The following is a 19,562-nucleotide window of genomic DNA, read 5'->3' as shown; positions in this document are numbered from 1 at the left end:
GGGAGGGCTGTCGGTGACGGAGTATGAGAACCGGTTTACTAAGCTGGGTTGGTATGCTCCTTTGATCCTGGGCGATCAGCCGATGAGGATGCGGCGTTTCTCTGAGGGATTGAGACCTGAGATCCGATCGAAGATTTGCTGTGCTAGCATTTCTTCTTACGCGGAGCTGGTGAGCATGTCCTTGCGAGCAGAGCAGGACGGGGATAGGTCGTCCAGCATGCGAGCACCGATGGTTCCTAGGCCGCGACCGGATTTTCAGGGTGCACCTTTTCTCGGCAAAAGGCAGCGAGCAGATTCTCCTCCTAGGCGTTCAGCGCCGCCCGTTCAGCAGATGAGAGCTGATGTTCGCTGTTCTTATTGTGAGAAGACAGGGCATTTGGACCATTTTTGCTTCTCCCGTATGCGAGCCAGTGGTTTTACTCCACCGCAAAGGATTAGCCGTCCGATGCCTCAGGTTATCTCTCATCCACCTCTTCGATCAGCGCCAGCTCATCCATCCTTCAGAGCTGCAGTTCCTAGCTTCAGGCCACCTTAGTGGCCCATGGTTCCTCCGCCGAATCGTCAGCAGCAGGCTCGAGTTCATGCACTTTCAGCTGAAGCGCCTATGTCTGACTTGGTGCCGAGGTCCTTCGAGGTAACAGCGCACATTGAAGGTATTCCCGTTTCTATGTTAGTGGATACAGGGTCCACTACTTCTCTTATATCTTATGCGGTAGTTAGGCGTTTGGGTTTGAGATCTGTTTCCATGCAAGGAGTAACGCTTACTACCGCTACGGGGATTTCCTCTGCTTTGGGCAAGCGTTGTATGAATTGTTTGGTCGATCTTGGAAGTGGATCGATCCATGTTGATTTCTTAGTCGTACCGCTTTATCATTACGATGTTATTATGGGTATGGATTGGCTCACGAGGATGCGAGCTGAGATTGATTATGAAGCTAGATCAGTGACGATCCATGGACCTGAGGGCGAGACTGTTACTTTCCCAGTTCAGGTCAGTTACCCTCTTCGTATTGATTATTATTCTTCTCTGTTGGAGAGTATGGCTGAATCGGCGTTGGTTAGTACGCCGGTAGTTCGGGAGTTTAAAGATGTGTTTGAGTCGATTCCTGGATTACCTCCTCAGCGTGAGATTGATTTTGCTATCGACCTCATGCCTGGTGCGGCGCCCATTTCTTTACCCATCTATCGTATGCCTACGAGTGAAATGGAGGAGTTAAGGAAGCAGATAGATGGTTTGCTGGATTTGGATTTTATTCGGCCTAGTGTGTCTCCTTGGGGAGCACCTGTTTTGTTTGTGAAGAAGAAGGATGGTTCCTTGCGATTATGTATTGATTATCGCAGGCTGAATTTGGTAACTGTGAAGAATAAGTACCCTTTGCCCAGGATTGATGATCTGTTTGATCAATTGAAGGGGGCACGATACTTTTCGAAGGTTGATCTGCAGTCAGGGTATCATCAGTTGCGCATCAAGGATGGGGACGTGCAGAAGACTGCTTTCAGGACTAGCTTCGGTCATTATGAGTTCCTTGTGATGTCATTCGGTCTTACGAACGCACCGGCCGTGTTCATGGATCTGATGAACAGGGTGTTTCGGCCATTCCTGTTCCGATTCGTCATTGTCTTTATCGATGACATCTTGATTTATTCGGCGAGCCGGGAAGAACACGAGGAGCACTTAAGAGCGGTTTTGGATACTCTTAGGAAGAATTAGCTTTTCGCGCAGTTCAAGAAGTGTGATTTCTGGAAAGAGGAAGTCAAGTTCCTAGGACATGTGGTGTCCAAGGAAGGGATAGCTGTCGATCTTGCCAAGGTAGCTGCAGTGCAGGACTGGAAGCAGCCTGGTTCAGTTACTGAGGTAAGGAGTTTTCTGGGTCTTGCAGGCTATTATCGACGCTTCATTTAAGACTTCTCGAAGATTGCCAGACCGTTGTCGCAACTGACACGGAAAGATTTGATGTTTGCTTGGAATGAGCAAGCGGAGTTAGCTTTTCAGGAGCTGAAGGACAAGTTGACGTCCGCCCCTGTGCTAGTATTGCCAGAGCAAGGGGTTAAGTATATTATATATACTGACGCCTCTCGCGTTGGCCTGGGTTGTGTCCTTATGCAGAAGGACAGGGTGATTACTTATGCTTCGCGTTAGTTGAGGAAACACGAAGAGAATTACCCTACGCACGACCTGGAGTTAGCAGCTGTCATATTCGCATTAAAGCTTTGGAGACATTACCTCTATGGTGAGGAGTTCGAGCTCTTTTGTGACCACAAGAGCCTTAAGTATATTTTCACGCAGCGTGATTTGAATATGAGGCAGCGTAGATGGATGAAAACATTGAAGGACTTTATGTTCGATGTTTCTTACCATCCGGGCAAGGCGAACCTTATGGCAGATACGTTGAGTCGCAAGAAGGCTATTGAGTTTACGGCTTCGCTGATGATAGCAGAGTGGGATATGTTGGAGTTCGTGCGCGATTTTGAGCAGAAGCTTACGGTGGTTGAGCCGTATGAGATTATCGCACACATTCGTGTACAACCCCTTATCAACGAGAGGATCGTTGCAGCTCAGGCAGATAATGAGCTTTTTGTGAAGATGAGGAAGCGGGTTGGTACAGATGAGAACTCCGACTGGAGTGTTAGTTCTGATGGGAGCTTACGTTTTCGTGGCCGGTTATGTGTTCCTGACATCCCTGACTTGAGACGAGAGGTTCTCGAGTTAGCCCATAGTTCTAAACTTGCGATGCATCCAGGTAGTACGAAGATGTATCAGGAAATGAAGAGGTCTTATTGGTGGGACAATATGAAGGTCCAGATTGCTGAATTTGTTTCTCGTTGTCTCACGTGCCAGCAGGTCAAGGCAGAGCATCTCCGACCTCCTAGATTGTTGCAGCCCATGCCCATAGCTGAATGGAAGTGGGACTTCATCTCTATGAATTTTATTTCTGGGTTGCCGAGGACGAGAAAGGGATATGATTCTATTTGGGTGATCGTCGACCGATTAACGAAGTCGGCACATTTCTTACCGATTAGAGTCACTAACTCTGCAGACGAGTTGGCTAGGTTGTATATCAAGGAGATAGTACGTCTGCATGGAGTTCCCCTGGAGATTGTATCTGATAGAGACACTCGTTTTACATCTATCTTCTGGACTCGTATCCAAGAAGCGATGGGTGTGAAACTGAAGTTCAGCACCGCGTTTCATCCGCAAACAGATGGGCAGACGGAGCGCGTGAATCAGGTCCTAGAAGATATGTTGCAAGCTTGTGTTTTGGATTTCAAGGACAGTTGGGATGATTGTCTTCAGTATGCAGAGTTCGCGTATAATAACAGTTTCTAGGAGAGTATCGGCATGGCTCCCTATGAGGCGCTGTATGGTCGCCCGTGCAGAGCACCACATTGTTGGGCAGAAATTGGTGAGCGTAGTTTGCTTGGCCTAGAATTGGTGCAGGTGACTTCAGAGAAGGTTGACATCATTCGACGTCGACTTCTGACAGCGCAGAGCAAGCAGAAGAGTTATGCTGATACGAGGCGTCGACCGCTTGAGTTTGAGGTTGGAGACCATGTGTTTCTGAAGGTCTCTCTTATGAAGGGAGTTCTGCGGTTCGGTAAAAAGGGAAAGCTGACGCCGAGATTTATTGGTCCATTTCAAGTTCTAGATCGAGTGAGAGCGGTAGCATACCGCCTTGCCTTGCCCACACCTCTTGCGGGCGTGCATAACGTATTTCATGTTTCTATGCTGAAGAAGTACGTTCCTGATCCTTCGCATATTATCAGTTGGGAGCACGTGCAGTTGAGTGAGGATTTCACTTATGTACTGTGACCGACGCGTATTCTTGACAGGAAGGAGCAGGTATTGCGTAGCAAGGTTATCCCTTTTGTGAAGGTACTATAGACGCATCATGGTGAGGAAGAGGCTACTTGGGAATCTGAAGCTGAGGTCAGGAAGAGCTACCCTCAAATCCTTGAAGATTATGAGAAGGTATGAATTTCGAGGACGAAATTTTCTTTAAGGGGGGTAGATTGTAATGACCCTGAAAAATTTTGTGCTTATCTTTCCCTAAGTAGTTGTTTTTGGGGTAATTAACGCTATACTCGATTGCTTGTGAAATTCGCATCAATCACTTTAAATTAGATCTGCATGACTCAAAACTTGTAGATTAGTTAGCGCTATGTTACTCTGAAATCTGGGATCCATCGCTAAATCCAGTTGTTCTGGAGAATTTTTGAAAGTTCTGGATCGGACCTGGACCGCGCGTCAGAAGTCCGATAGCGATGATCTTAGGTTGTTGCGGTCACCATGTTGGGCTTGACCATCACCTCAAAAATCAAGTCCATGTGATGTTCTGGGTCGATTTGATTGAGTTCAGAGTGAAGAGTGTGAGAACGGTTGGAAATTTATTAAGCTTTTATGAAATCTGAGTCGTGTCGCTTGCGCGATGATTTTAAGCAATCTGACCGTTGGATTCTGACTCAATTTCACCCTCTGATCAGAGAAGGTGGCCCAGGCATGTCCTTGTGCTTGTGGACCTGATCAAGATTCTGTGACTGTTGAATTGAGTGTGGTCCGCCACGGCTGATCTGAAGAGCCGGTCGGTACGAAAACTCAGCTTGACTTAGATCTATGGTTGAGGAGCTTAAGTCCGACCTTTCGTGGTTATAGGCCCACCAGAAGTGCTTCGTTGGATCGCGAGAGTTAGGTTTTGGTTATACCCTAAGTATACCTTGGCCCCGGGGTTATTTTCATCAATTTGAGGCCTATTTATAGTCCTTAAACCCTAGCTCTCTTTTCCATACGAATTTCTCTAACCCTAGCTTAAAGAGAGAGTGGAAAAGAGAGAGATAGTGAGAGAGAAGTTGGTGAATCATCTTGGATTCTTTCCTGTTCTTCTACATCCTTGAACCTTCACTTTGAATCGTTATTCTGACGATTCTGAGTTCATCTTTGGATAAGTTAACCTAACCCTAATCTGTGTTAGAGCTTAGATTAGTCTTGGTGTTATTGTATCTCATTCTTATCCTTGTTTTAGGGTAATCTGTCGCCGTTGACGAAGACATCTCGTCTGAAATCAGTTCGGTGTTCTTTTCTGGCTTAAGGTGCGGACTTTAAGTGTATAGGTTATGGTTTTCAAGGCTTTCAATCCTAGTTAATGATTTATTCTTGTTATGGATGAGATTTCACATGCCAAATGTTGTGTTTATGTTGCGTTCCTGATATGCATGTGTTATATTGAGATTTGTGTATTCTATGTGTATGTATAAACTACCGTATACGTATAAAATATGCACATGTGTTTGCCATGATTATTTGTCATGTATGTATGCTAGATGTGTGTATGACAACTCCTTGGTAAAAGGAATTGTCCAAATGTGTGTATTTCAACATACGTCATGTATGTTGAACTATGTATTCTAAGTGTTTGTAGAAATGCCTGAATGATCTAAAGTGTAACTTATTACACTATTTGTGGGCGTTGAGAAGTGATTCTCAACACTCCTATTGATGTGTATGATTTCCTCCATGTCAGTTACATTCCTTGTTATTTAATTTCAAGCATTGCTTATGCTTTCATTTATGTTGAGTTGATATTTTTCAAATGCTTGAGTACCACATGATTGAAGTTGTTCCATTACTGTTCTACATTTAATGCGAATATCTGTCGTCGTGTAATGTGTTTGGGACTATGAATAGTCCAGGAAATCGGTAATCTGCCTTAAGGATTGTGGCTGAGATTGCTTTCGCCATGTAGGACGTATTAGACGAACCCGAGTCGTATTAGAGTTGTCGGCAGTGGTTTGGCCACGCGGAGTGTTTGCGCACTCTATGTCGTTCAACCCAACGTGCGCTCGTGCTAGTCGAGTTCGTTAAGTAACCCGATTATCCGATGTATGTTCACCATGTATGGACGCTACTGCTTGAATCTAGGGTACCGAACTTACCAATGCAATCGTATTAACCATGGTACCTTGATCCGCAAAGACTCATGAGCCGGACATGGTGGTATGGGACACCGTGGTCGAGCTGTCGGCCTACGCTGGGGTGACGGCCTCCCCGTAGTGACCAGTGAGCAACTGAACTCGTGAGCCGATTATGGTGGTATGGGACACTATATTCGTGCTGTCGGCCTACGTTGATTGGTGACGAGCCTTTTGTAGTGACCTCGAGCATGCCTGGATACCGCAATGAGGTGACGAGCCGAACTATGGTAATAAAGGTATGAAAGGCGTGTATTGATTGGTGACGAGCCCTTTACAACGACCTAAAACAATATGATCGTATGAGATGCCTAGGATTGACGACCCTAGAATAGATCACTGTTTGGATGGTGATATGAGGAAGGTACTTTAGCTTCCCAATCCTGCTGTATGAAAAGGACTAATAACAACTTGGTAATCATATCCATGCACCGCATTTGCATGTGCTTTGTAGATGTGGCGCACTTTGAGGTGGTGTCATGCGTAACGTAAGATGAAGACGCTGAGGGTGTATGCGTGAGGGCACGCATCATTTTGCATACATCCTTGCATTAACAAGAGTACTTAGGACTTGTTTAATTATTTTGTTTTATCATTACTGCTTGATTGAACTGATAACATGTTAACCAGTGCCTTATTGTTCCACTGAGTTGATCACTCACTCCCATGTTCTGGGGCGGTGTTAAACACCCACCAGACTCTGTCTTAAGTTCTAATGTTGCAGATGTGGATGCGACTTCTGAGGCAGAGCGGGAGATGAATGATGATGAGGCTGCTTTCTCTTATATGCAGTTTTCAGACGGGTTCTAACGAGCTTGTTCTGATGCGCGGGATTCTGGGATTATTTTTGGGAGTTAAATGATGTAACTTGATACTTGAAATTTTGATAGCCACACTTACATTACGACCTGGTTGTGCAGGTACTTTAGGGATTTGCACTTGTACACATATATTTCTATAAGTCTTCCACTTGCTTTCTTCACTTATCCCTGAATTATATTTGCTATCTGGCTTAATCTATTCCATGTTTTATGCACTAATACAGACAACATACATCTATCATTAAATATGTTGCATAAGTGATGTTTTGGAACTCGAGAGCTGAGTTATGCTCGACCCCCGAATTTCAGGGCGTTACATTTTGACTCAATAAGAATATAAATTTGATCATCCTTAGTCTTAAGAGAACAAGAAAAACATGATAAACAAAGCTAGAAGAGGTGCGAATCTACCGTGTAGAAGACAGCCCAAAACAACAGATTCCAAGTGATGTTCGATGACATCAAGCTGTCATCGAATACTCTTCGATGACATCGAAGACCTATCCGATGCAATCAAGAAATAGTTAGGGATGTCCAACAACCAAACTAGATTTTATGATGGAAATCTCGACGGCATCGAGGACAATTCGATGGCATCAAGGACAATTCGATGGCATCGATTTGGGATCTAGATTGTCCAGCAAGGTTTTTGGATTTTTCTTTGATTCTCTCGATGGCATCGAAGCCACTTCGATGACATCAAAGTATGATCTTCAATGGCATTGAAGATTGGGTCGATGCAATCGAAAGATGTCCAGATCCGTCTAGGAAGCAAACATCATTTTTTTCTAGATATTTCAATGGTATTGGGGAACCCTTCAATGGCATCGACAAAGCCATTTTCTGCCCGTGCTATAGTCGTTGGAGTTTGAACTTTTTATAAAGGGCATTTGGTTCTTGGGCATTTTGATGGGTTTTTAGAGCAATAGAAGGTAGGGTGATTATGTATGCAAATCCTATATCCTAAGCTTCTACTTCATTGAGTTATAAGCTATCTCCTTTGAGATTACAACTCTAGTGAGGATTTCAACCTCATTATTGAGATGTGCTTGAGCTCTCGCATTTCTTAGAGATTGGACTTGAGCAATCTTGCTAAACCTTTGTTTAAATCTTATAGGAGACCCATCTAGTTGAATCCAATAGGAAAAAAACGTCCTATTAGTTATGAGAGATTCAACCCACTCTCATCACCTTGTTCATCTTGAAGAAGTATTACATGCAAGGTTGTTGATCGTGGAGTTAAAGCCTTGGCAAAGCGGCGCGCGGCGACATGATCGGGGGAGCATCGGGTAGCTGACTGAAGTACGGGAGAGCAGAGATCATGCAACCCAAGAGGCGTGACAAAAGGGGATCAATCCAACAAGTTGTCAATTGTAAGAGTCAATAAGTTGTACTCCAACCTTGTGTAGATTGGAGTGCAAGAGTTTGTTTTCAAACTCACCTAGGTTTTTTTGTAGTACCTTGGCCTATGTCCTAAATTTGTGGTCCTTATGTAGGACCAAGGTTGTTGGTTAACATAAGGAGAAACCAACCCAGGTCCTTTTGTAGGCTTCCGACGGGAGTAAACATGTCAGGTTCGGGAGTAGGACCCTTGCTTTTGTGTAGGGCATAAATATTAGGTTCGGGATCAGGACCTTGGCTCTTGTGTAGGGCCTAAACCACCAAGTTCTTATGTAGGAACTTGGCTCTTGTGTAGGGCCTAAATTGTTGGGTTCAGGAGTTAGACCCTTACTCTTATGCAGTGCATAAATTCAAGTTATTGTGTAGGACCTTGGCTTGTGTAGCCTAAATTGTCAGGTTCAAGATTCGAACCATTGTCCTTGTGTGGGACATAAAGTCTAGGTTTTTGTGTAAGACCTTTGCTCTTACGTAGGACATAAATTTTTGAGTTCTTGTGTAGGGATGTAAAGGTTTGAGGTAAACCTGATTTAAAACTTCCGATAGTGAAATCTAGTATACTTTAGGAGAGTGAGTCCGTCGGGAGTAGAGTGGGCACGTAGCCGAACCACTATATATGATACTACACCAAAATCGTGAATTTACGACGGACCAAATCCATTGTAAAACCAAATAAACGATGGATTTCGTCTGTCGCTGTTTATTGGGTCATTTTTCTTTTTCGATGGATAAAATCCATTGTTTAATCTACGACGGATAAGGTCCATCGCATGATAGTAACGGATAAGATCAGTCACAAAAAATAGAAATCCGTCACTGAAATTCAGAAAAAACCACCCGAATTTTTCGTCATTAAAAATATTGGCGACGGATAACATCCGTCGCTAATATGAGGAGAGCGATGGACCTCCAATCCGTCGTCCATTCTCGGTTCAGAAATTAGCGACGGATTTGGTTCGTCACTAAAATAGCTACGAATTAAAAAAAAATAAAATTGTCAGGTTCGTTTGTATTTTTTTTTATCTTACACCTGATAGTCATTCAAAAAATAATTCACATGATTGTTTAATAATATCGTAATCATGTTTCACCCATTTAACATTCATCAAGACAATAATCAGCACAATTCCAATCAAATAGTTAACGGTCTATTAATACTAAAGGAATCAGTTAAGATACTAAATCTGGCTCTCTGGCTTGTTACTGCTAGTTTATTGTGCCAGGCTGCTGCAAACTAGCTGGTCATAGCCAGTATGGTTGAAATCTGTTCTCTGAGGTTGCTGTTTTGGACCTGATATTAAATGTTCATTTGTTAAATAACATCAAATAAGCTAAGTAGGGTCCCGTGATCATGGTTTGTAGGGTAGAAACCGTGCTGAAACAAATTTAGGCATGCAAGTACAACATGGAGACAATAAATTGGTTGCATCATCTTACAGAAATGGTTGGAATAAACGAAACACACTTAAGGGGATGAAGCACCTTTGGAGTTGCTATATGTTGCTTAGCATGGTTTGTGAGTATCAACTTTCAACCTTCGATAGAATCTCTTTCCTGCTAAAAGCTTCTTCTTTCACCTTTGCAATTTGAGCCTCAAGTTGTTCCACGATGCATGAGGGGTCAATCACTCCTACATAGAAGAGATGGCATCATCAGAAAAATGACAAATGATGTCATGACCAATGATAACCAACATAAAACTGTGAAGTTTTTACAGTATTAACAGATAATGCCACAACCATGACCACCATAAAAACTTCTAAAAGGATACCTGTCTCATGATGGGGTCGGATAGAATGTTTTGAATTTTTGGATCTACCGGCTTACCCGAAACTTCTGTGGCTTCACATAGGCTTGCTACCATGAAGTTCGATAGTGTTCGGTGACCACGCAATCCGCCTCAATGGAAAACTTCAAAAACAGGGAAGGCATATAGATTAACGGTCACAGATGTAGTCACCACCACTACATATGAGGTGGGATGTAATAGAAACACCTGCACATGAAAATGGGGGTATTATGGTCTTTAAAAAAAAGATTTAGATAATCATTACATATTTACGTTACCATATTGTGGTAATTTGTAAAACAAACAGCCCTTTAGGTACTCATATCCTACAAACTCTTTAACTTGCCATACTCAATACTCGCCACCCTTCTTAGGTAACAGAGACATTTTGGCTGAGATTCTTTAAAATGTGGTTTGGATGTGAGCAAGGCAGAGTGGATTCGCATAACCACGTTTTGGCGTGCTACTTTAACCAGATTTTGGCAGCAGCATGCCTTTTTGCTTTGGGAACTGTGACCACCCAAGCACATTGTAGGACTCAACTTTTAAAGGTAACATGAAGCAAAAACCAGCATGGCATACCAAAAACAACCTACATCTCTTTCAGCTTTTGAGAAGAACATGAAAGCAGACATAGCTCTCTTTGGTGCACTAGGATCCTTTTTCTTCTTTGGTTTTCTCTTCTTTGAACCATCTTCATCTCCATCCTTGGATTTCCTCTTAGAAGAAGATGCCTTAGGAGTAGCTGCTTCTTTCTTAACTTCCTTCTTGAGAGGCTTCTGAAATGGGAAGAAAAGAGAAAGAAGTATTAACTTTCATGGCCAAACATTGATGAAAAAGCTATAGCCTGTAATCAAAAGCACCAAAACATTCTAAAACAGCAATGACGATTACATAAATCGCCATGTCAAAATCAAGTATCAGAACTTTCTAGTTACCCAACTTCTATTGAAACAAGGTAAGGAGTAAAAACAAGGGAGTCGATGTAGTTTACTTCTTTGTCATCACCATTTTCACTAGCATCTGATTCTTCGTCTCTAAAATCATTAGTAGGAGAGCCTCCATCATCCTTCTCCACAACAAAATCTTCATCCTGAAAATAATGAATCCATGAAAGCTATCATTAAGTACCCATATTTCATATGGGATAAAATGATACAGTGATCACCGATGACTAAGAGTACCTCTTCATCGCTTTCCTCACAACAGCTTTGTTTTTAATCCGTTCAAGATGTGGATCTACAACATCATCATCAGCAGCTTGAAGAGCATCTTCAACACCATTAGTCTGTTGTTGGCTTGCTCCAAAGTTCATAATTTTCAACCCTTTTCCACTGTGAAAAGCAAATAGGGCATGGTCTAAACAAAGCGGCGATAGTTTTTTTTTTTTTTTTAAAACAAAACTCAACTCCATGTTCAGCTGTGGAACCATACTTGTAAAGATAAAAATGATTGTTAAACATGTTTGTGTCCTCAAGCTGATGAAAGTAGGAAATTGAAGTTGGTTTTTATTCCATAGGACTGACTGCATGAAACAATGAACAAGGCCATGGAAGTTTTGATGTACCTTTGATGTTATTATCAACATTGTGTATTATTTGCTTCCCATATTCATAAGGAAGTCAAGCTTGTTGTAGGTTGATGACTTAGCCAAACAGGATCCTATGAATGGAGTCTCTCCCTCAGGGTACGGAGAAAGTAAGAAGCTACAAGTTTTACAGCAAGTGATTAGCTGCATAAGCAATTGGGCAAGCCTCATAAGAATCTCAAACTATTCTAGGGATGATTTCGTCTGGTATATACTCTAGCAATTGGGCAAGCCTCATAAGAACCTCATAAGAATCTCAAACTATTTTAGGGATGATTTCGTCTGCATAAGCAATTGGGCAAGCCTCATAAGTGTTACAAACCTAATATTCTCAAATTACAGGTTCGTAATTTCTGTAAAATAATAACAAGATATAGCCTTCAACATGAACCAATATTAAGATAATAACTATCATGTCTTATCTGAAATGTGAAATTTGCAAACAGTTAAAGGTCTCAAGCATGAAATGCCAAACAATTTAATCACCTTGTTTGCAGTCCACATGAGCTTGGGATCTACTTCATTTTGGGGCTTATGCTCGAAAATGAGCTAGCAAAAGGGATGGACAGGGTGTATAAAACACATGCAACACAGTGGACCCCACAGTTCTTGCCATAAGGCAAGATTGGGAGATCTACTTCCCATTCATTTAGGGGTCTGCATTCACATATGAAAAACTCAGTCGGTAAACAGTCTTTCACAATTTCAGAGAGATAAACATCGAGAGGATGTGATTTATAAACATTGTGCATTTTTATGAACATGAGACCAAATCAGCATTTACATAAGGTCAAACCTTGAAAACTTTGGTGTAAATTTTGTCACACTCTGCATGAACCCAAACTTTACATGAATCACAACGTACTTATTTTTATTGAACGAGACCAAGTAACAGTGTCATGAATAATTTTATTTTATTTTATTATTATTTTTTTTGTGAAAAGGAAAGAATCAAAATCTGTGTAGAGATCATAAGGTCTCACCCAACTACCACCATCATAATGATGCCAAATCTTCTTGCATATGCCATAATATTTCTTTGATTTCAATAACTGTAATGACAATGCATTATGAAATCATGAACAATAGACATTATCAGGAATACAATTCAAAATAGCAATAAAAATCAAAGTGTTGTACTCAAAAGTTATATTTAAAGTACTCTAGTTAAGGTATGAAATACAAACCCTGGTATAATGTTTACACAGTAACTGGCCTTCAGGCACCACAGTCTTCACAACATTGATCCAATTTGTTTTATAAAGTACAACCTACATAGAAAAACTAAAATAAATTAGCTCCCTATCGAATACTACTCACAATTGAATGGGCAAACCTGAGTATAAAGCAGAAAGATAACCCCCATGACATATGCTCAATCTCCTAGAATCTACAAGCCTCTTGAACTCGACATATTCTATCTGGAACTCTACATATTCAATCTGGATAGGGAATGAATCAAGAACAGACCACGCCACTCTCTAAATAGGATGGCATGTCTCATATGCACATCCGCAAACAGGCACGCTCACCATGCACATCCAAAGAGTTAATTTGCATAGGAATGATAGTAATTTTAGGGAGATATACCTCCTCATGGGAAATGAGAGTAGGAGGCTTGGGTAGAAAGAAGAAGCTTTTCTCGAGTGGATAAAGAACTCCGTCTTCGGCTTTTAATGATGACTTAACTGCATATCCATCTTGACAACTACAAAATTTTCCTGGTCTAATATTTCTGGTGTCACATAAACCACGCAAGATTATAGGGAAGACTTCATGAATTAACCCCTGAAGACGTGCAAAAAAAATAAAAAAATAAAAAATCTAATCAGGCTGGATATGCATGTAACTTGTTGATGTGAAAGAAAGTCTACAACAACAAGAAATAGACACCATCTAAGGCACAAAATATGAGAACACTAAGTATGAGAACACAAAGATCTGCTCAGTTTTCCAACGATGGGATAAAAATGAAATGCGTCTTGTTGAAGCCCACAATAAGTTACATGCAAAAATATGGAGGGGAGAAGAACCAATAACAACAAATGATTAAGTGACAACATGGATCCTACATCCAAGATAACAGAGAAATGTGCTGTCTTACTTGCTGAAAGACCCTCGACCCTCATTTGAAAATTAACATTACATCAGAACAAAGGATAGAAAACAAACAATTGAGAAAGCAGAACGTATCATCAAATTAAATGAAATATGGGGTGTAAAAAAGCAACTTTACTATACAGTCTAAACACCATAATGTCTTTACTATAAGTACAATTCTGCAATTCAATCTGTCCAGATCTGACTCCTTTTGGAGGCTGTTTAATAGTCTAATACTTCTAACTGAATTTACTCATAGATCATTCAATTAGACTTTTGGCCTGGCCCATTCAATAAGGTCTACCTACAGTTAGCAAAACTCTGTTTTAGACTCAAAACTATTCGTATAGTTTACCAAATGTCTAGAACTTTGTTTATTTCAGAAAATATCTACACGTCAGATTCTACACAAGAAAGTATCATTTTAACCCCTTAATTAAATTATACAAAGAGGCTGTTTTGGTATCTCTACTAATAAGTTTTTTTTTTCTTTGAAAACAGATTGCTTGATAATAGTTTATTATGAAAATCTGACTTCTTCAAATCCTTTTCAATGTTTAAAAGTTGCCACAAGAGCTGCTCTTTCTTCAAAGCTTTCTGCAGAAGAATATAATGATCAAAGTCCAATAAGCAATTTTGTGAAGAAATTTCAACGTAAAGAGTCTGTGGAGAGCTTGTTCTAGATAAGTCAGAACATCAATCTCTATTACAATGCAAACTAACAAACCTTTAACACTATTGATGCCCTAACCCAGGATTCAGGTTGAACCACTCGTCAGGTTGGCCACGGTTATCAAAACAAATGTACAGCTCTGAAAATTTTAGCTGAAAGTATTCTAGTACATTCACCTGTTTCCAATATTGAGGCCCACATGCTGAGTGGAGTATTTTTATTTTTGGGAAAAGATGTACGAGTTCAGATTAACCTGATGGACAGGTTGGATCTTACACCTATTTGCCATGTTGGCACATGTGGTGTAAAACGAATTAAGCACTTCAAATATATATATATATATATATATATATATATATATATATATATATGGAACAAAACATCGGACCATACCTAAAGTAGAGGAAATATGTCAGAAACAAATGAAATAAATCCCCCTGGCAAAACTGCAACATTCCTTCAAATAGATATGAGAAGTGTGAATAGAAGATCAACCAACAGAGAAAGTGGAAAGTAAAATTTAGGGTGAATAGGAAAACATAATTTAACATGCTATTGAGAACAATAACTCCAAAAAGATTGAGCCCTCCCAATCCTATAACCATTGCCTTCTCTGATGTTCCTGCTTTGCTGAAACATCGCAAACTTCACATCAGAAACCACAATAATGAATCAACATCCGACAATTATTGTAATCAAAGCTTGGCATTACACATGATTGCATGTGCCAACCTAGCACTTGTGTTGGACATCCAAGCCAGGCATAATGCAGTTAGGTGATCTGTCCCAAAGAAGAGGACAGTCAGCTCACAGTGGGGCACACCTGATGCACAGGTCAGATGTCATGCACATACACATCGGACCACAGATAGAGGTGAACATAAGAGGTGTATGTGGACTTTGCCAAGCTACATGCTAACATCCCAGAGAAAAAAAATCAAACAATGTATAAACTGAATGCAGATATGTATGGTTTCAGTAATGTCCACAATAACATTGTTGATTGGAATAGCAAGAAAATCTACGCCGGGAACCCCAGTGTTGAATACAACTTGTTGCGTGAAAACATAGTAAAACTGAAAAACTCACTCCAACCAATTACAGACCAAGTTGTATGCTAATAGCAGAAAACTGTAACATTTAGAAAGTATCTGGTCATGCTAACATAAGTCGCTCAAGGACATACAATTTTAATCATTTGAGAGTTTTCCTACAAGTTAAAGAAAAAATAATAGCATGCCAACCATTGAAAATAAAAAGTAATCACAGGCTAAGATGAGTTTGGTTGATAGTCTCAAGCTAGGATGACTGTATTTGCAAATGTAACTGAAGAAGTGAATATGAAGCGACTTATGTTAGCATGTGTTAGCCACGTCCACTATGAGCAGAGAGTACTGCTTAGAAGTTTTACACAGTATGCCGCATAAGAGCATTCCTCTTTGCACAAATTTTGAGACATTGAACAAGAACCAGCATCAACATTAATAATCGAAGAAGATAAAAATTCTCATTTCAGAAAGAGCTGAAAGATGAAGTACAACCTTCAACAGGTACCCTTTCCCAGTAACTTCGTTGACAATATTTCCAATGTCTTAAGAACTTTTAAAAACAAAACGGATATGCAATTAAGGACAGGCATGACTAGTGACAAGAATTACTACAAACAACACTCATGAAGCATTTGGAGCAAACATATCATCTACAATACTTCTTTTACAAAATATAACTGGAAGGAGTTGGTTAAGTCCGCTATTTTCGCCATTAAGACGAGCCAATACACCAAGAAGTGGTGCATTGTTATAAGTTGCAGGTTCTGTCTGTTCATAATTTTCCCTCTCATCAGCAAAGTTGTCATAGGCATCAGGTCCACCGACAATTGCACCCACAAGAAGATTTGGATCGCTGGCCTTCCTCGAATACCAGGTGTTGTAACCTTCTCTGCAACACATGAATGAAGGATCAACCTTGACGGAAACAAAGGAAGAACCGCGATGATGAACTTGTTGTGGGAAATTGCTTCCATATCCCACCATGTAGCTTGTAGTTCTCGGGTTGTCTCTGAGTATGTAGTCTACCTGAGATAGCATTCAATTGAACATATCATTTTAAATGAGACATTCGAGATGAAAACTTACACACCAGAAATTTTTGATATTTAATCCACTTTTATGTTATTTAGAAATGGCGGTGGACATGAACAGGAGAAAAAAAAGAAGCCCAACCACAACAAAATGTCTGTAAAGATGTTATGATTTTGAAAGAGAATTAAAAATTTCTTGCATCCATATTAGCTTATAAAGATGCAAAATAAAAACTATATCACAATATGAATTGCAAGTTGTTCCACCTCTGGCAATAGAGTAGTCCTCCAGGTGTTCTCTGTAAATTCTAGCTGCCTTTTCTGAGGCATGAACACATGAAGAACTTTGCCTTTTGCTCATATCTTTGGAAGACTGATGAGTACTGAGCCCCCTTCCCTTGCATTAGAAACTGCATTGCGAGGAAGTGAAAAGAAAAAACAATCAACCATTTTTGGATAGCCAGAAGCAATAACAACTCATCTCAATTTCAAATTTCAATAGAGAATTGGACTGCAAATTACACACATTTCATAGTATGAAAAAAAAATGCCAAATGTGTAGTTTACCTTGGAGACGAGAACTTGGGCCCAAGCGTATTTAACATCCCAACCGAACTCTGTCATGGCCCAACTGCAATTACAAACCCAGATAATTTGAGAAAGATCAATCACCTGTGCATATTAACAGACAAAGTTATACTTGTTGAGGAATGATTTGTAATGGCATTCCTGTAATTCTTTTGTGATGGCAAACTTGCAACTATATTGCTTTCTGGATCTCTCCAATCCTCCTAGTTAATATATTTTTCTGTTTGAAGTATTAAAATCCTCAAGATCCCTAAATCCCTAAAATCCTCAAGATCCCTAAAATTCTAAGATCCCCAAATCCCTAATTTGTAATATTAGAAAATCCCCAATTCGGGGTCCACATTCAAATCTATAAGCCCTAAAATCCCCAAATCCCTAAATGAGGGTCCACATCGAATCAGAAATCCACAAATTGCTAAATCCCTAAATTGGTATTGAGATTGAGAGAGAGAGAGAGAGAGAGAGAGAGAGAGAGAGAGAGAGAGAGAGAGAGAGAGAGAGAGAGAGATACCTCACGGTCGTGAATGAGCTAGCCTTCAACCGAGCTTCAGAGAGAGAGAGAGAGAGGGCGTGCATGGGTAGGGCATTCGGCAACAGTAGTGGAGAGAGAGAGAGAGAGAGAGAGAGAGAGAGAGAGAGAGAGAGAGGGCGCAAGAGAGAGAGAGAGAGAGGAGAGGGTGCGAGAGGGTCGGATTAGGGCGAGAGAGACGGAGAGAGGAGAGGGTGCGAGAGAGATAGAGAGAGGAGAAGGCGCGAGAGCGTCTCTGGACACGGCTTAGATATAGACGTCACCAAGTTCTGTGGGCCCACTATGATGTATGTGTTATATCCGCACCATCCATCCATTTTTTAGATATCATTTTAGGGTTTGAACCAAAAAATGAGGCAAAATAAAAATCCGTAGTGGACCCACCAAATAAAATAGTGGGGAGAGTGATTCCTACCGTTAAAACTATCCTAAGGCCCATCATAATGTTTATTTGAAATCCAACCTTTCCAAAAGTTAAAAAAGACATGAAATAAGGGAAAATACAAATATTAGCTTGATCTAAAACTTTTGTGGCCTTTAGAAGTTTTTAATGGTGGGCCTCACTGTCCTACTGTTTTCTGTGCTAGGGTCCACTGGAGCTTTAGATTTAGCTCGTTCTTTGGATATTGCCCTAAAATGATCTCTCCAAATGAATGGAAGGTGTGGATACAAAACATACATCATGGTGGGGCCATGGAACTTGTTGATATCACTTCCGTAGTTAGTCTCACTACTCCCCTTGACACCATCCTCGTAGCTGGTGGTCGGTGCCCTGTGGGCCCCACCATGATGTATGTATTTCATTCATTACATTCATCCATTTTTAAATATCATTTTAGTGATTTATTCCAAAAATGAGAGGTATATAAATCTCAGGTAGACCACACCACATGAAAACATTAGTGATTGGATATCCATCATTAGAATCCTCCTAAGGCCTATTGCACGGTTTATTTGACATCCAATCTGTTTATTAGGTCATACAAGCCTAGATGAAGGGTAAAAACAAAAATCATCTCAATCCAAAACTTTTATGGCCCCCAAAATGTTTTTAATGGTCGACGCTCATTCAACATTGTTTCTTGTAATGTGGTCCATTTCAGATTGGGATATACCTCAATTTTGGTCTCATCTCATAAGATGATCTTTAAAAATAGATGGATGGCATGGATGAAACACATACATCATGTTAGGGCCCACAGAGCACCGACCACCAGCCATTGGCCGGTGTCAGGGGGAGTAGCCAATCCGTTCCCCTTATTTGTGGTGTGGTCCATTTAATCTCTAGATATGATTCATTTTTTGGATAATTCTCTAAAATAATCTCGAAAAATGGATGAACAGTGTAGGTTGATCCCAAATTTTCAGTAAATCCAAAACTCAAGTGGACCATGCCACACGAAAGAGTGTGGAATAATGATTTCAACCGTTGGTACTTTTCTTGGGCCCACAGTAATGTTTATTTACCATCTAACCTATTCATAATATCAAAAAGATATGAATGAAGAGAAAACACAAACATCAGCTTGATCCAAAACTTTTATGGCCTCCAAGAATTTTTCAATGGTAGAGGTTTAATATCACTATTTCCTGTGGTGTGGTCCACTTGAACTTTGGATATACTTCCTTTTTGTTCTTTAGACCTGAAATTATCTGTTAACATGGATGAACGGATTGGATAAAATAAATAAATAATGGTGGACCCTACAGAGTTTACCAGTATCCTAAGGGTAATTAGTAACTCACCTAAATGGAGTGAGAGGGGTTTCCTTAAAACATTCATAATCATATATTGGAATTGCCTAAATATGATTCACATATCAAACCCACTCATTATGTGTGTCCCACTTAGATGAGGGGTCAGACCAAGTTTCAGCCGCATCCAAAAATCATGTGGGCCCCACCAAGTGCTTTTATATTTTTTAGGATGTCTTCACATAGTTTTAGATGGTATGGCCCACCTGAGTTTCGTATACGGATGATTTTTGAGATATCTCATAACCTAAAGGGGACACATCAAATCCATAGTGTT

General features: G+C 40.5%; 2 protein-coding genes across 5 annotated transcripts in view; both read right to left on the bottom strand.

Annotated features, from left to right (window-relative positions):
• Positions 1 to 9,257: 9,257 nt before the first annotated feature.
• Positions 9,258 to 13,377, bottom strand: LOC131254715 (uncharacterized). 4 transcript variants are annotated; one of them, XM_058255426.1, is made up of 7 exons: positions 12,047 to 12,236; positions 11,540 to 11,678; positions 11,157 to 11,306; positions 10,967 to 11,065; positions 10,569 to 10,751; positions 9,955 to 10,179; positions 9,258 to 9,813 (listed from the first exon to the last, which is right to left on the bottom strand). In XM_058255426.1, exons 3-6 carry the CDS (start codon positions 11,285 to 11,287, stop codon positions 10,149 to 10,151), a joined length of 444 nt encoding a protein of 147 aa, XP_058111409.1. In that variant the 5' UTR covers positions 11,288 to 11,306; positions 11,540 to 11,678; positions 12,047 to 12,236; the 3' UTR covers positions 9,258 to 9,813; positions 9,955 to 10,148. The 4 variants fall into 4 exon arrangements, with proteins under 4 accessions (XP_058111409.1, XP_058111406.1, XP_058111407.1 ...); XM_058255423.1 differs by lacking the exons at positions 11,540 to 11,678; positions 12,047 to 12,236 and adding an exon at positions 12,544 to 12,612; XM_058255424.1 differs by lacking the exons at positions 11,540 to 11,678; positions 12,047 to 12,236 and adding an exon at positions 12,544 to 12,612 and having other exon boundaries at positions 10,011 to 10,179.
• Positions 13,378 to 16,003: 2,626 nt separating this feature from the next.
• LOC131254900 (endoglucanase 6-like) overlaps positions 16,004 to 19,562 on the bottom strand; it is a 93,967-nt gene continuing 90,408 nt past the window's right edge. Inside the window, exons 2-3 of the mRNA XM_058255602.1 lie at positions 16,681 to 16,823; positions 16,004 to 16,408 (exon numbers count right to left, since the gene is read on the bottom strand). Of these exons, the coding sequence (XP_058111585.1) occupies positions 16,004 to 16,408; positions 16,681 to 16,743 (468 nt within the window). The 5' untranslated portion in view covers positions 16,744 to 16,823. The remainder of the gene's footprint in view (positions 16,409 to 16,680; positions 16,824 to 19,562) is intronic.

The sequence above is a fragment of the Magnolia sinica genome, chromosome 9 (genome assembly GCF_029962835.1).
Source record: "Magnolia sinica isolate HGM2019 chromosome 9, MsV1, whole genome shotgun sequence".
NCBI classification, from domain to species: Eukaryota; Viridiplantae; Streptophyta; class Magnoliopsida; order Magnoliales; family Magnoliaceae; genus Magnolia; species Magnolia sinica.
The sequence above is the reverse complement of the archived record's forward strand: the minus strand, read 5'-3'. Positions and strand labels throughout refer to the sequence as shown.

What these genes read in the sequence shown, in the direction of transcription:
- LOC131254715 (XM_058255423.1), bottom strand. Translation starts at nt 12,590, where the DNA reads ATGGCATATGCAAGAAGATTTGGCATCATTATGATGGTGGTAGTTGG. An exon ending in AAAATGGTGATGACAAAGAA is followed by an intron (nt 10,752 to 10,966) that starts GTAAACTACATC and finishes TTCCCATTTCAG; the next exon opens with AAGCCTCTCAAGAAGGAAGT. An exon ending in TCTCAAAAGCTGAAAGAGAT is followed by an intron (nt 10,180 to 10,568) that starts GTAGGTTGTTTT and finishes TTTCATGTGCAG; the next exon opens with GTGTTTCTATTACATCCCAC.